This window comes from Oncorhynchus masou, chromosome 12 (genome assembly GCF_036934945.1).
Source record: "Oncorhynchus masou masou isolate Uvic2021 chromosome 12, UVic_Omas_1.1, whole genome shotgun sequence".
Taxonomy (NCBI): domain Eukaryota; kingdom Metazoa; phylum Chordata; class Actinopteri; order Salmoniformes; family Salmonidae; genus Oncorhynchus; species Oncorhynchus masou.
The window spans coordinates 22,173,256-22,188,795 of NC_088223.1; the positions used below are offsets into that span (position 1 = coordinate 22,173,256).

At 44.5% G+C, this 15,540-nt stretch overlaps 1 protein-coding gene across 11 annotated transcripts in view; it reads left to right on the forward strand.

The window, feature by feature from the left end:
• ptk2aa (protein tyrosine kinase 2aa) overlaps positions 1 to 15,540 on the forward strand; it is a 159,927-nt gene that overhangs the window by 103,540 nt on the left and 40,847 nt on the right. For all 11 annotated transcript variants that reach the window (XM_064979913.1, XM_064979914.1, XM_064979912.1 and 8 more), the window contains 4 exons: positions 4,632 to 4,719; positions 6,084 to 6,163; positions 6,268 to 6,330; positions 11,878 to 11,932. In XM_064979913.1, coding sequence (XP_064835985.1) covers positions 4,632 to 4,719; positions 6,084 to 6,163; positions 6,268 to 6,330; positions 11,878 to 11,932 — 286 coding nt within the window. The remainder of the gene's footprint in view (positions 1 to 4,631; positions 4,720 to 6,083; positions 6,164 to 6,267; positions 6,331 to 11,877; positions 11,933 to 15,540) is intronic.

Sequence of the window (15,540 nt, forward strand, 5' to 3'; positions counted from 1 at the left end):
TGATTTAGTGATTTAGCAGATGCTCCATCTTATCCAGAGCAACTTACAGGAGCAATTCAATGTCAGATTTTTCACCGAGTCGGCTCAATGATTTGAACCAGTGACCTTTCGGTTACTGGTCTAACACACTTAACCACTAGGCTACCTGCCGTCCACAGCCCTAGTGTGCATGCGTTTGAAATTTGTGTGTGCGTGTTTGTGCGTTATCGTCCAGGAAGCTATCAAGGCATGTCAGGTCAATCATGTCATCAGACTCAGCATGTAGTTAACCCAATGCTGATGTCGTTCTTTCTCTTCCTCCAGCTGTGTGAATGACAGGCCTGTTGTGGATGTGTATGACAGGCCTGTTGTGGAGTTGTCTGAAGGTGTTGTCATGCTGAAGTAATAGGGGTTTTCTGTTAACGTGTGTGTGTGTGTGTGTGTGTGTGTGTGTGTGTGTTGTCACATTGATAATTGCCTCTCAGGGGAAGGGGAGTAGAGCGGATCTTATAAATTGACCTACTGAAGTCCCTAATGTAATTTGTCAATGTCCCAGATGACCACTATAAGCAGCTGAGGAGAACATTCTGTCAATACAATAAGGTGCGCATGAAGCCTGTCAGTGCTGCTTTGATTCAATCAGTTTAGTTCCACTACCTCATCACCAGCCTCCATCTAATAAGGGTTGTGTCCCACATGGCACCCTATTCCCTACACAGTGCACTACTTTTGACCAGGGCCCATAGGAATAGGTTGCAATTTGGGAGCAGACCCTGGCTTGAGCTGCAAGGACAAGATCCATGGATACAGACTGAATGAAGGCCTGGAACAATCTTAACCTATTAGGAAATGTAACCTGAAGAAGGGCCTGGGTCTTGTTCAGTTGGCACAAAACAATTTGGAACAGGAGAGGTACAACCTGAACTTAACCAATAATGCTGATTTTCTGTTGCTAAATGTTTTACTACAATGTGACCTACTGAACTCAGATTAGATTTTTGACCTTTTTCAGGGTTCCATCCATAGTGACCTTTATATAACAAGATGAAGTTGTGTTTATGCAACAGCTCAGATTGAATGTGCTGCTAACTGATTATTAGAAGGCTTATATATTGATATTTTTCCTCTGTTTCAGCCATTTGATTGAACTTTTCATTTACCTCCCCCTCTGTCCTGAGCCTGGCTGTCAATACCCCTCATATAAGTGTGAGTGTGTGTATGGCAGGTGGCCTAGTGGTTAGAGAGGCGAGCCATCATTAGTTCTGTTAGGGATATGTCTGTTCTGATAGAACAAGGTGACGGGCGTCTAGCGGATGATTTAAAGACACTAAGGCAGGTCTGAGATCAGTTGGAAGGGGGAAGAGTTATGGTGTGACACAGTGCCAGGCAGGTCTGGGATCATGCAAAGTTGTTATATCAAGCCGGGCTGAACACAGCAGAGAGTCGCTCATAGCTTTGATCAGGCCGTCTCATAGGCAGGAGACTCAAGAAAACAGAGAGAGAGAGATGTCATTAGGATGCCTGCTCTTGTCTGTAATGCTCAGTTAAAGCAACTAGTGGAGTCTTCTTCTATTCTCTTTGCATTCTGTTGATTTTCCTTTCATCATGCTGTCTGTCTGCCCTTGAGTAGCTGCACTGTAGGTCTTTCATCTTCTAGGGGCGTTTCAGATCACACACACTAGGCTTGGGCAGTATACCGTATATACTATATACCGGTGTATTCGGAAATAGCCACAGGATGGTTTTTCAGTACCGTTGAAACAATATATTTTTTGTACAATTTTCAATTGATTTTAATATTTCTTAAAAGCTCTATTCAACTTGTGCAATACGTTAGGAAATAAAGCAGAACATGTTGTTCATTTCACCCGTCACATTTTCAATGATGAAGCTTACCGGAGTTCCCCAGAACAGTTGAGCAACTGTTTGTTTGTAAATAACACAATAGGAGAAAGCGGTGGCAGGTGAGTTCAGCTGTTTATTGACAGGGGTCGTGTTTGATGTTGAAAGTAACATTTTTTTTTCTTCATCAATAGAGTGATACATTAGTGCAACACATTCGGCAGAAAATAGCTTCATTTTCATCAGATGACAACAGAAGTGCAACACTATTTGGCTGGCAGCCACACAGTGAGCTTACAATGAAAACTTAAGGTCTTTTTTTGTTGCAAAAAACAATGCATGGCCATCATATTTCTAATGTTTATCATAGAAAGAATATAACCAGCCATGTTTCCTAATGTTTTGCTTCAAGTTAATCTGGCATTTTTCTGAGAAAAGGAAGCTGGCCACACCAGAACAATACCAGAGAAAAGGAATCTGGCTACACCAGAAAGGTACCAGAGAAAATGAAACTGGCTACACCAGAAAGGTACCAGAGAAAAGGATGCTGGCTACACCAGAACAGTACCAGAGAAAAGGAAACTGGCTACATCAGAACAGTACCAGAGAAAAGGAAACTGGCTACACCAGAACAGTACCAGAGAAAAGGATGCTGGCTACACCAGAACAGTACCAGAGAAAAGGATGCTGGCTACACCAGAACAGTACCAGAGAAAAGGATGCTGGCTACACCAGAACAGTACCAGAGAAAATGAAACTGGCTACACCAGAACATTCTGTCAATACAATAAGGTGCGCATGAAGCCTGTCAGTGCTGCTTTGATTCAATCAGTTTAGTTCCACTACCTCATCACCAGCCTCCATCTAATAAGGGTTCCACATGGCACCCTATTCCCTACACAGTGCACTACTTTTGACCTTTACACCAGAACAGTACCAGAGAAAAGGAAACTGGCTACACCAGAACTGTACCAGAGAAAAGGAAACTGGCTAGACCAGAACAGTACCAGAGAAAAGGATGCTGGCTACACCAGAACAGTACCAGAGAAAAGGAAACTGGCTACACCAGAACTGTACCAGAGAAAAGGAAACTGGCTAGACCAGAACAGTACCAGAGAAAAGGATGCTGGCTACACCAGAACAGTACCAGAGAAAAGGAGCGCCACATCAGTCAGAGTGATGTCTGCTGGTAGAATGATTGTTTTGGGAATTCTCATCCCAGTGGACAACATTAGTTTGATGCTGACCAGAAATTACGATAAGAAGCATTTTATTGTATGATCGTTTTTTACGAAACGCGTTTTATATTTTTTTCCTGTGTGAAAAAAACTAAGAATTCTGCATTAAGTCATCCCCTAAATTTAACTTGCAAGTCATCTAAGTCAGTAGCTGAGTTAATAAGGTCACAGGGCATCATATTGTGTTAACTTTCTGCAATGTTTGAGAAGTCACAGCCCTTTGGATGAGTAATCTGTACAGCTGCCACTGTAGCTTGGCTTCCTTGTGTTTTTCTCCTCTCTGTTGTAGGCCGGTCTGCTCCTCACCCTATCTTCTCCGAGCAGAGCAGGCAGACTCCCAGACGCCACACAGACACAGTGTACACAGTACTGTTCTTCCTTCAGAGGCGCAAGCCTCCAAACTTTCTTCATTTGCACAATGTCTCTCATTCACATTTGCTGGAAACTCACCAAAAATGACAGTCGGTATCTCCTACCTATGTATGTATAACTTTATGAACAGGATTGCCTGTCTTTATAATTTGTTTATTTTAATTTGCGCTCGTTAGCATATTTAGCAAGCAGCCTCCAATAGAAATGCTCTATTACTTGTGCTAATTTTGTGAGCTTTCTGGTAATGGGTGTCCAATGTGCTTTTTTTTTTTTTTTTTGCCTTATCTTTCCGCTCCCTTTTGTACTATGTCCCAGTGTGAGAGAAGGACAGTATGAGGTCATGAAAATCTGGGTAGAGCCTAACACACACACACACACACACACACACACACACACACACACACACACACACACACACTGTGCACCCCTCAGTATTCCTATTTCAGATCAAATAACTTCTTCCCACCATGTGTGTGTCACTGAGTCACTAGGAAGTGTTTGCATGAGAGCTGAAGGGGAGGAGACGGGTTAAAGAAGGATTTGAGACGTGGATTATGTGCCATTGAGAGTGAATGGGAAATACAAAATATTTAATTTCCTATGAACAGGGCATGGTAGTAGTAGGTGCCAGGCGCACCGGTTTGTGTCAAGAACTGCAACGCTGCTGGGTTTTTCATGCTAAACAGTTTGCCTTGTGTATCAAGAATGGTCCACCACCCAAAGGATTGGTGCCAACATGGGCCAGCATCCCTGTGGAATGCTTTCGACACCTTGTAGAGTCTATGCCCTGACGAATTGAGACTGTTCTGAGGGCAAAAGGGGGTGCATGACAATATTAGGAAGGTGTTCTTAATGTTTTGTACACTCAGTGTATATACTGTATGCTAGTTCCTGAATTGTAAACCATTATTGTAAACCATTATTGGGGTACAATATACCTATTCCTTTTCTTTATGTGGACTGTGCTGTATGCTAGCTCTGTGACCTGCGTGTAAAAACACAACACCCCTATTCCCTAAGCATCTGTGTTCTAAGCAGGGGCATATTAACTATTTTCCCCCTGTGTCACTAGGCAGTGTTTTGAGCTGTGTTGTAGCTGAACTGTAAACAGTATTCAATCTCTGTGACTATAAAAACACCTAAATCCCCTATTCCCTCCTGTGTTTTATCTAAACAGTGACATGTTGCTCTGCTCTCCAGGTATGAACTGCGTATTCGCTACCTTCCAAAAGGATTCCTGCACCACTTCAGTGAAGATAAACCCACACTCAACTACTTCTACCAGCAGGTGACACACACACACACACACACACACACACACACACACACACACACACACACACACACACATAGACGTGAATGCCTGCATGCACACACACACACCAACACATCATCCATGGGAGTTGAGTAACAGAGACAGTCTGGTTTGTTACAGGCCATTGACCAGGGGAGACTCAACTTCTAAACATACTTTGCTAGGCCTATTTATTCAACAACACTGTAACTGGAGGTGGAGGCATATGGCACTTCTGACAGGTGTGTGTGTGTGTGTGTGTGTGTGTGCAAGCATGCGAACCTGCACATCCATATGTGTGTGTGTCTGAGGGACCCAAGGTGTTTGTGTGTGTGTCTGAGGGACCCAAGGTGTTACTGTGTGTGAGTGTATGGGGGAAATATGTGGAGGTATTAGGGCGTAACACACGGTGTGTAGCCGTCCGCAAGGCTTTAGATGTAGAGAGATGAACTGGGTCAGTGGGTCTCAGGAGGGCTCTGTCTGGTGGTCTGGGGAAGAGATGCTCCCGCTCTCCGATCCTGACGGGGGAGAAAGAGGCCGTCTTGACGGCAGGGGAACACATTTGGGCTCATCTGTGTCACTTTTACGCTCTTATTTTCGCTGAAATCCAGCTGAGGGGAAAATTGATGGAAGGTTCAAATGTCCCTGTTTGAAGGGGTAATCATGGAGCGTGAAGTGTGCTTGTGTTCCCGAATTGTGTCTGGTATAGAACAACACTTTCATGAACCAGGTTTTGTTTTCAATGCCTATGATCTAAAATGGCAGACTCAATGTCTCTATAGTTGTTAGAATACAAAGAATCGCCACTCAACATGACAAAACAGGATATTCAGAGAGGACATAATAGCCCATGAAACAGGTCTAGCTCCCTTAGTTGTCACTCAGAAGCACACACTCATTTGTCTCATGAAATGTCTCTCTCTGTGTCCGTCTGCCACTGTTGTGTTGCTGTCACTGCAGGTGTACCCACCCAGGGTTTATCAACTACACAGGCTTTATCAACCAAGCTCTCTCTCTCTCTGTCTCTCTCTCTCTGTCTCTCTCTCTGTCTCTCTCTCTGTCTCTCTCTCTCTGTCTCTCTCTCTCTGTCTCTCTCTCTCTGTCTCTCTCTCTCTCTGTGTCTCTGTCTCTCTCTCTCTCTGTGTCTGTCTCTCTCTCTCTGTGTGTGTCTCTGTCTCTCTGTGTCTTTCTCTCTGTCTCTCTCTCTCTCTTGCGCGGGAGGGTGGGGGTCAATGTTTGTAAAAGGGCTGTATATCAGTAAGGTCCCCTGTGTTCTACCCCTCAGTCTGAAAGTCTGTTGCTCTGTGTAAGGCCTCCAAGCTCCCATGCTAAAACATGTATTTTGGTTTGTCTTACAGGTGAAAAATGACTACATGGTAGAGATAGCCGACCAGGTCGAGCAAGACATTGCACTTAAGTTGGGATGCCTTGAAATCAGGTCAGTTCAGGTATCCAAGAGTGGTCAAATGTTCTATTCTCTTTCATGAATGGTAGCTAGCTGCCTTGTTGTATTTCACACTAACCAAGACATTTCCTTTACAGGAGATTCTTCCGGGAAATGCGGGGAAATGCCCTGGACAAGAAATCAAACTATGAACTATTAGAGTAAGTCCCCTTTGGCTTGATTCTCCTATGGTAATAGCTTGGGTTTCTACTGCTCACTGTAAGAATCAACTATTCAGTCAATATTGTACGTCTTTGTTGATCTTTTACCAAGAAACTCAATGTATAAGAGGAATTCCTGTTAAGGTGATACATTTATTTATGATCGCATAACCTCAATACACAGAATCATCTTGAAATGGACTATGATCACATAGGTTAACATAGTGTGTTAATGGGTTATTTGTGAACCATCTTCATAAAGATCACATGGGTTAACCGGTGGCGTGACTGTACATGGTGAGAACCCCCTGCAGAGTCTCAGGTCTGCCTTCGAACACGCCCTCCGAGGTGCGCTATTTGATAAAGGTCAGGGGTTCACGTTAACGATGCGTCCAATTAGTAATTTTCTCATATGCTCAGGCCTCCACACTCTCTAAAGAGGCCCTCTAATTACTAACGATCACTCTCTCTTGTCTCTCCGTATTGATTGAAATGCAGAGTTTGCTTTTCATATATATTTCGCCTGATGGATGAAGAGGGGAGAGGAAGAGGGAGTCCTCACACTGTAACTAAATTACCAGTGATCCCTTTGGTATTTCTCTCCTGTTTACCATCAACATACCTTCTCTAACCCAGAGGGTTGGGTCCTGTACTTTGGTATTTCTCTCCTGTTTACCATCAACATACCTTCTCTAACCCAGAGGGTTGAGTCATGTACTTTGGTATTTCTCTCCTGTCTACCATCAACATACCTTCTCTAACCCAGAGGGTTGGGTCCTGTACATTGGTGTTTCTCTCCTGTTTACCATCAACATACCTTCTCTAACCCAGAGGGTTGGGTCCTGTACTTTGGTGTTTCTCTCCTGTTTACCATCAACATACCTTCTCTAACCCAGAGGGTTGGGTCCTGTACTTTGGTATTTCTCTCCTGTTTACCATCAACATACCTTCTCTAACCCAGAGGGTTGGGTCCTGTACTTTAGTGTTCCAGCCCAGTATTTCCCCTATATTCATGCCCGCCGCTGCTAAATCGTTGCCGCCACGCCCATTTAAACATTTAAAAAAATATATATATATTTATACTGAGACGCGCTTTTAAGATTGAGAATTTTTTCAATGAGGTAAATACAGAAGGTCAACCCCATGCTTCAGCCTACAGGTTATAATGCTTTTGAAGAGAAAATACTATTTCAGATGGTGATAATACAATTTTCATTCAATTTGGAGTAGAATGTGCTTACATTTTTGGGGGGATAAACACTACCAGCACATTGGTATTCTGAGCCCATTGGTATTCCAAGCGTCATTCCGTTCTTGTTAGCCAGTCCACAACATGATCCCTGCTGGCTGGTCTAATTCACCCTGCTGTCCGGGAACGTCCGTGTTCTGCCTCCTTTCCCAGGGGAGAATCTCACACCTTTCTTCTGCAGGGAAAATGTATGGCTTCATCCAAAATGGCACCCTGTTCCTTACGTAGTGCACTATATAGCCCTATTGGGCCCTGGTCAAACCCTGTGCACTATATTGGGTGCCACTTGGGACGCAGACAATGGCCTCCTCAGCATATCCTTGGAGCCAGCAGAGTTAAGGGGTTGAGTAATTCGACCGGGTCTGCAGCAGGCTGTAAGGCAGGGCACTGCAGGCTGAGAAACGTGCCTAACCGGAGGTTGATCAGCGAGAAATGTGCCCAAGCCGTGGTGTAGGGTAAAGTTTCCCCTCCACGCTGGTCTTGGATAACTTCAGCATTTTCCCCACTAATGGTTAAGGTTAGGATTGGGGGAAAGGAAGCTGATCCTAGATCTGTACCTAGGGAAAACTTTACCACGCAGCCCAAGGCGTATTGGATCCTCCATATTGGATGTGGATACATAATGATGCAATGGTCTGTTTATCATTGATGCATAGGGTTAAAACTGCTACTGTTGGGTTACTGTGCAAACTAATGACAAGGGAAAAAATCGATACAGTCACTTATCAGGATTTTTTTTTTGTGCAATTTTGAATATTATTTTTGTGCTAGTTGGCTATACCTGCACCAAAACTGCAGTATTTTTCGTTCATAGCCTGTTCTCCATCTTCTTTTTTAATAGTGAGCCAATTTGTTTTCAACACTTTTATTTCCATGACTGATCTGGACATACAGTATATGGTGAGCAATATGTTTGAAACATTGAATTGATACTGCAATAAATTCTCAGTATCGAATGGCAATAGATATAGAATAGTGAGTATCGCAATGCATATCATATTGGCACCTACTCTAAATATTGTGATATTGTATCATGAGGTCCCTGCCAATTCCCAGCACTAGTGCAAACTGTTACTGAGTAACTGTGGAAGAAATATTAGCTCTGCTGCTCTCCCTCCATGTTGATGACCGTACGTTCTCTCATAGTAGGCTACTAAATCACAAGATGTTTCTGTATGCTTCAGATGTAATGCCACTAATATCATCATTATGGGTAGATTTTTGGAACAAGGTTATTGTGATATGCAACCAGGTTTTATTAAGCATGATATGAAACAAGGGAGAGACCACACAAATGTGTTAATTTGACTGTTCTGTAGCCTACTGCTAGGGCTCTGGCTAGTGCTAACTGGACCTTGCCCAACCAATGATGTCCAGCGTTAGCTGCTGCTGTGCTGAGCTCAGACCCATAGAGAAAGCAGGGGCTTGTTTGAGGCACAAAAGTAAAGTGTCCTAATGAATAGCCAGCACTCTCATTCTCTCTGCCTCTCTCTCTGCCTCTCTCTCTGCCTCTGCCTCTCTCTATCTTTCTCTGCCTCTCTCTCTCTTTCTCTGCCTCTCTTTCTCTCTCTCTCCATTTCACATTCTCCCCTCTGCTCTGTGGATAATGGTGCTGGGGCTCAGTGCGCTGGCTAGAGTTAGTTCCAGGTCAGTCTGTCCACTTGCCCAAAGACACAGAGCCCAGCAGTGAGGGAGGGAGGGCGTTAGGGGCAATCCAATCTAAAAGCACTTCAGATCTGGGTGACTGACGGCTAGTGAGGTGACAGACATGGAGGGGGCGTGTAGCTTGGATAACCTTTTGGGGTACAATTGTATTTTATCTTTTATAGACAATACAAAACATACACATACAAATGACAACATTGTACAAACTTCAACTACATCACACCTGCCCAGACCCATTAGCACACACCCCCATCTCCAGCACCAGCATCACTTTCCTCCACCTCACACCTGCCCAGACCCATTAGCACACACCCCCGTCTCCAGCATCAGCATCACTTTCCTCCACCTCACACCTGCCCGGCTCATTAGCACACACCCCCGTCTCCAGCATCAGCATCACTTTCCTCCACCTCACACCTGCCCAGACCCATTAGCACACACCCCCATCTCCAGCATCAGCATCACTTTCCTCCACCTCACACCTGCCCGGCTCATTAGCACACACCCCCGTCTCCAGCATCAGCATCACTTTCCTCCACCTCACACCTGCCCGGCTCATTAGCACACACCCCCGTCTCCAGCATCAGCATCACTTTCCTCCACCTCACACCTGCCCAGACCCATTAGCACACACCCCCGTCTCCAGCATCAGCATCACTTTCCTCCACCTCACACCTGCCCAGACCCATTAGCACACACCCCCGTCTCCAGCATCAGCATCACTTTCCTCCACCTCACACCTGCCCAGACCCATTAGCACACACCCCCGTCTCCAGCATCAGCATCACTTTCCTCCACCTCACACCTGCCCAGACCCATTAGCACACACCCCCGTCTCCAGCATCAGCATCACTTTCCTCCACATGGCCTGAAACGGCACCATTTTGTTTCTCGCCGTATCCTACACACTTTCAATATTTAAATAATAAATCATTAGATTTTCTTTCCATTGTGTTAATGATTGCTGATTGATTTCCATGTTTTTAGTATAAGCAGCTTGGATTACTGTCGGGCCAGGGAGACAGACAGGAGAGAGGATTTTCTGAGCCTGGGGGAAGTCATCATGTTGTGTTTCAATACTGCTAATACTACCGAGTGTGTTTCCTCTTGATTTAACATAGCTTAGTTAAGGCATTATAGGTCCATAGAATCTGTTTGTGCCATCGTGCCAACTCCCTGTCACTCATTGTCATGGCATACAGATCCTTAAATGCTAGATCCTACTGACATGCACAGACAGACAGTAGCATTGCTCTGATACCAGAAAAGCTTCATCACACTATTGCCACGGCAGCATCAATTTTATGGCAGGTCTTGTGGCCCCGGCCTTATAAATGACGTGGATTGATTCTGGTTAATGGCCAGCCGGATGTAAGTGGCTTTCGGAGCGCCTCTGGTTTTAACAAGCTATCTTTTAATAGAGACCAAATGATGAAATGATTGTGTGGAATGGATGAGGTTATAGGCTTTAAACAATATGCCGTCTTTTCTCCTCTACGATGTGAGGGCTCTCTTTCCCTCTTTCTCTGAAGTCTTCTTCTCTGCTACTGTCTCTCTCTCTCAATTACATTTTTCAATTTCAATTTAAGGGTTTTAGTGGCATGGGAAACATATGTCAACATTGCCAAAGCAAGTGAAATAGATAATAAACAAAATTGAAATAAACAATAAATATTAACAGCAAACATTACACTCACAAGTTCCAAAAGAATAAAGACATTTCAAATGTCATATGTGCAAATAGTTAAAGTACAAAAGGGAAAATAAATAAACATAAATATGGGTTGTATTTATTTATTTACAATGGTGTTTGTTCTTCACTGGTTGCCCTAATCTTGTTAGACATATTTCTCTCAGATTTCTCCTTTCTAATATGGTCATACATTTGGCAGTAGGTTACGAAGTGCAGCTCATTTTCCACCTCATTTTGTGGGCAGTGTGCACATAGCCTGTCTTCTCTTGAAAGCCAGGTCTGCCTATGGCTGCCTTTCTCAATAGCAAGGCTATGCTCTGTGTTGCTGATGATGCAACCTTGGGAAAATCCTCTCTCTCACTCTCTGTTTTTCTCTCTCTGTCTCTCTCTCTTTTTCTGTCTCTGTCTCTCTTTTTCTCTCTCTGTCTCTCTCTCGCTCTCTCTTTTTCTCTCTCTGTCTCTCTCTTTTTCCTTCTCTGTGTCTCTCTCTCTCTTTGGTCCACACATTTTGTTTCCTCCTCACTGTACACTGACCAATCAGTTATGTTGTGTGATGAACTTCAGAGAAGTCCTACTAATGGCCCTGAGTAAATGGATGTGTTTCTCTCTCTTTCCCCTGGTAGATTGGTATCAGAGAGGTGAAATTCCACCAGGGGACTGTTTTGAGGAGTTGAGGCTAGACATTTTGCATTCTCATTTTGGCAATGGTAAAAACTGTTTTTAGATATATATATTTGACTGTATTTCACTTTATTCAGACAGAGATTGTAGGAAATGAGAGAGTAAACATAGTGAGGGATGAAGATGCAGAATAGCGGTGGGGCCAGGATTCGTACCCATGCTGGGGTGGTGTTTATGTGTTGTCTGCTAGACCAGCCTCAGGCACTAGTCTCACTAAACTGACGTTGTCCTTTGTCCTCTTTTTATTTCTTCTTTACAGAAAAGATGTGGGCTTAAGAAGATTCTTCCCCAAGAGTTTACTGGATTCAGTCAAGGTGAGATGATGCTTCACAAAAAATCTGTTCATTCTTTCAGGGCCATCGATGAGAATATATCCTCAAGGACCAGTCAGTCTCCAATGCATTCTCAGAGAGAGCACCGACCACCGCTTCATATGAATGTAGCACGCACTTTGACGATTCCGTATTTCCTTTCTGCCCTCTGAAGTGTCTTCTAGCTGTGTGTGTGGATCTCTTGGTTCTGGGGCCTTTGTTCCAGCCTGGGACAGGCAGAGTTGGCCTAGTTCTAGGCTGGCATTCCTCGTACATACAGGCCTGTGGGGGAAAGAGCCCCAACTGAATCAAACCCACTCATTTGTCGACTTCTCGCATCACAACAGTGCCAGACACTGTTCTATATACTGTACTATATAAGACAGCTTTTTTGTTTGTTTTTGGCCTAAAGCCAGTCTCACTCTCACGCACGCACGCACGCACACACACACACACACACACACACACACACGCACACGCACACGCACACGCACACAGAGACAGTCTACCAGGAAAACCCTCTGTTAAATATGCTAAACTCTGCCAGCCGTGCAAGGAGTTTAGCATATTTAACAGAGCCTTGATGGTGGGTTTTCCTGGTAGTCTGTGTCTCTGCGCGTATGTGTGTGTCTCAGCCGCCAGCCATGTGTGTGATGTGATGGATTTATGGCACGTGTGTGGGTGTACAGAGCTGCGGGGGTGCCACGATGGGGCGGCGTGAACGTGGGGCCCAGTGCCCCGGGGAAGTGTGCATTGGAGTCGGTGAAAGAGGGGTGGACAGATGCTCTGCCTGGAGGTGTGGGAGGCGCCTAACCCCACAGCCCCACATGTCACTGCTAAACCCACTTCACCCCCCCCCTGATGGGGGGAGGCTACTTCTGGGGATGTGCCTCAGAGTTACCCTCCCATCCCCCATTCCAGTCACAGCTCCCCTTGGAAAACATGAAATCACATCTTCGTAGCCAGGCACCTGTTTGAAAACACACCCTAACCATCCATCCATCCTTACCCCCCTCCATCCGCCCTCCATCCCCTCCAGCCATCCTTCCCTCCCTCCATCCCTCCATCCATCCAACCCCACCCCACCCCCGTGTGTGTGTGTGAAAACATAATCCTTCTGGAAATGACTCTCCCCTACATCACAATGACATGGTGAACAGATTAAGCTTTCAGCGATGACCTGAAGCCACGCACACGCACACACCCACTCTGACACACATACATACTCCCGACTCCCCCACACACACAGTAACATAACATAACACAGTTATTCTCGCTCCTATCCACTCCACTGGACAGTGAACATTACCTGGCAGATGGCTGAGGTCGGAATATATCTCACTGAAAGTGTAATCAAATTAGGCAATAAAATAAATTATTGATTACACAGAGGTTCACATTTACATAATTACCATCGCCAGGTTTACAGCAGAAGGTTTCCATTTAGAGAGATGATGACTGGCTCTGCTGGAAAAAGTGGAGGGAAACGTGAGTTTAATTTGGTTTGGCACCAGAGTCAACAATTGTGTATCCCAAATAGCACCCTGTTATCTCCAAAGTGCACTACTTTTTACTATGGACACTGGTCAAAAGTAGTGCACTATATAGGGCACGGGTGTCAAACTCCATGGAATGAGTTTGACTTCTATGATATAGGGAAGAGGGTGCCATTTGGGATGAATACAGTGTCAGAGGACGTCTTTAGAATGATGTACTTGTGTGGACATTTCCAACCTGTTTTAACTCTACCTGATGGGTTGACTTTAGGACTCTATATGCTCATAAATCCACTTTTTAAAAGTGAATGTTCTGTTCTTTGTCAGGTCAAAACATGACATCTGTTACAACTACAGTACTATAAGTTGTCTTTATGCTGTCAATGTCTTTCAAAGTACTACTTTGTATATACCAGGGGAAACCTGCCATCAGTTTGCCTGTGCCAACATTAAAGCGCATCATCAAGGGTAGTCAAATGGCATAGAATATATACAGATTCAGAAAGATTCATCTATGCACATCAGTACGCTACTGTACAGTAGTGTACTGATGTGTAACTGTAGGCCAGCTCATTGGCCCTACTCAGCTGGGAGGGCCCTCCCTCCCTGCCAGGGTTCTTAGGGGAGATGGAGAGATACTCTGAGCTCAGCTTCCTCTCAGGAAGGGTGGAGGGGACAAGCTCTGTGATTACTCTACATGTTACTATTATGTTCTACAGTAACTAAGACCTCCAGATAGGATCAGGGGATCCATTCCTAGAATTCCGGTGTTTTCCAACCCCCACCCCCTGACCGTTAAGTGGAGTCTAAAATGCTGCATTTATAAGTCGTTGATTTTAAAAGCCAGTATGCAGACTAATAGGATAGACAGCTGTTAGCATAAGTCCTTGATGAATTAGCCTAACTCTGCAGGGAGTTGATTTACATTACATAATTGCAGTGGCATTTTTAATTAGAAGGTGTGTGTGTGTGTGTGTGTGTGTGTGTGTGTGTGTGTGTGTGTGTGTGTGTGTGTGTGTGTGTGTGTGTGTGTGTGTGCTCCAGTCAGTGTGTAGTAATAGTGTCAACATCAGCTGTCATTAAAGCACGATATCTCATGCATTTTTAATGGAGTTTAAACTCACTGGCCGTGTAATAGACGACAGAGTCACTATTGACCCGGTCACATTGATCAGGCCACCAGCTCCAATAGACTATGAACTGGTCTGTCTCACTCACTGGTGTGTACTAAATGACACCCTTTTCCCTTCACCCATTGGGCTCTAGTCAAAGTAAGGGGCACTATAAAGGGAATAGGGTGCAATTTGGAACACACCCCCAGTCCCCTGCTATGATCCTAATTGGCATGACACTCAATATATATTCTCCAATCAATACGGTTATCAATATAATTCACTTCTTTCTCACAGAGGTAAAGTGTATTAAAGTGATGGACAGCTTTTTTTAAAGGGGCGTTCTGGTATTCTGAAGGGGTAAGACAGTTCAACTAAATTCAGTCATGTTATATACTTTAAGAATCAATGGCTATATATCATTACTTTAAAACCCCTTCAAATGGATGTACTAATCTCAGATTGCCCATTTAGAGCAGTCGGAGAAATGAACTAGAGCATTGCTTTCCTTTAGCGGTAGTCTGTGCTTTAAGCAAGCTCCTCTTGTTCAATGACAAGCCAAACATCATGTAGGCTATGGAATCAGAACAATAGAAAGGGAAAGGGGGAGACCTAGTCAGTTGTCCAATTGAATGTATTCAACTGAAATGTGTCTTCCGCATTTAACCCAACCCCTCTGAATCAGAGAGGTGCGTGGGGCTGCCTTAATCGACATCCACGTCTTCAGTGCCCAGGGAACAGGGGGTTAACTGCCTTGTTCAGGGGCAGAACAACAGAAGAGCTGCCTACTGTCCTTCACCCGGGATAACTTTCCTTGTCTTTCATGTGTTTCACATTTGCTCTGTTTGATACTATTAACGTGACTTGGTGTATCAGTGCCCCGTTCTCTATGCCCTGGCAAGCTTAACCAGGGCCATGGTTGTGTCCCAAATGGCACCCTATTCCCATCATAATGCACTACTTCTGACAACGTCCAAAAGTAATACACAATATAAGGAATAGG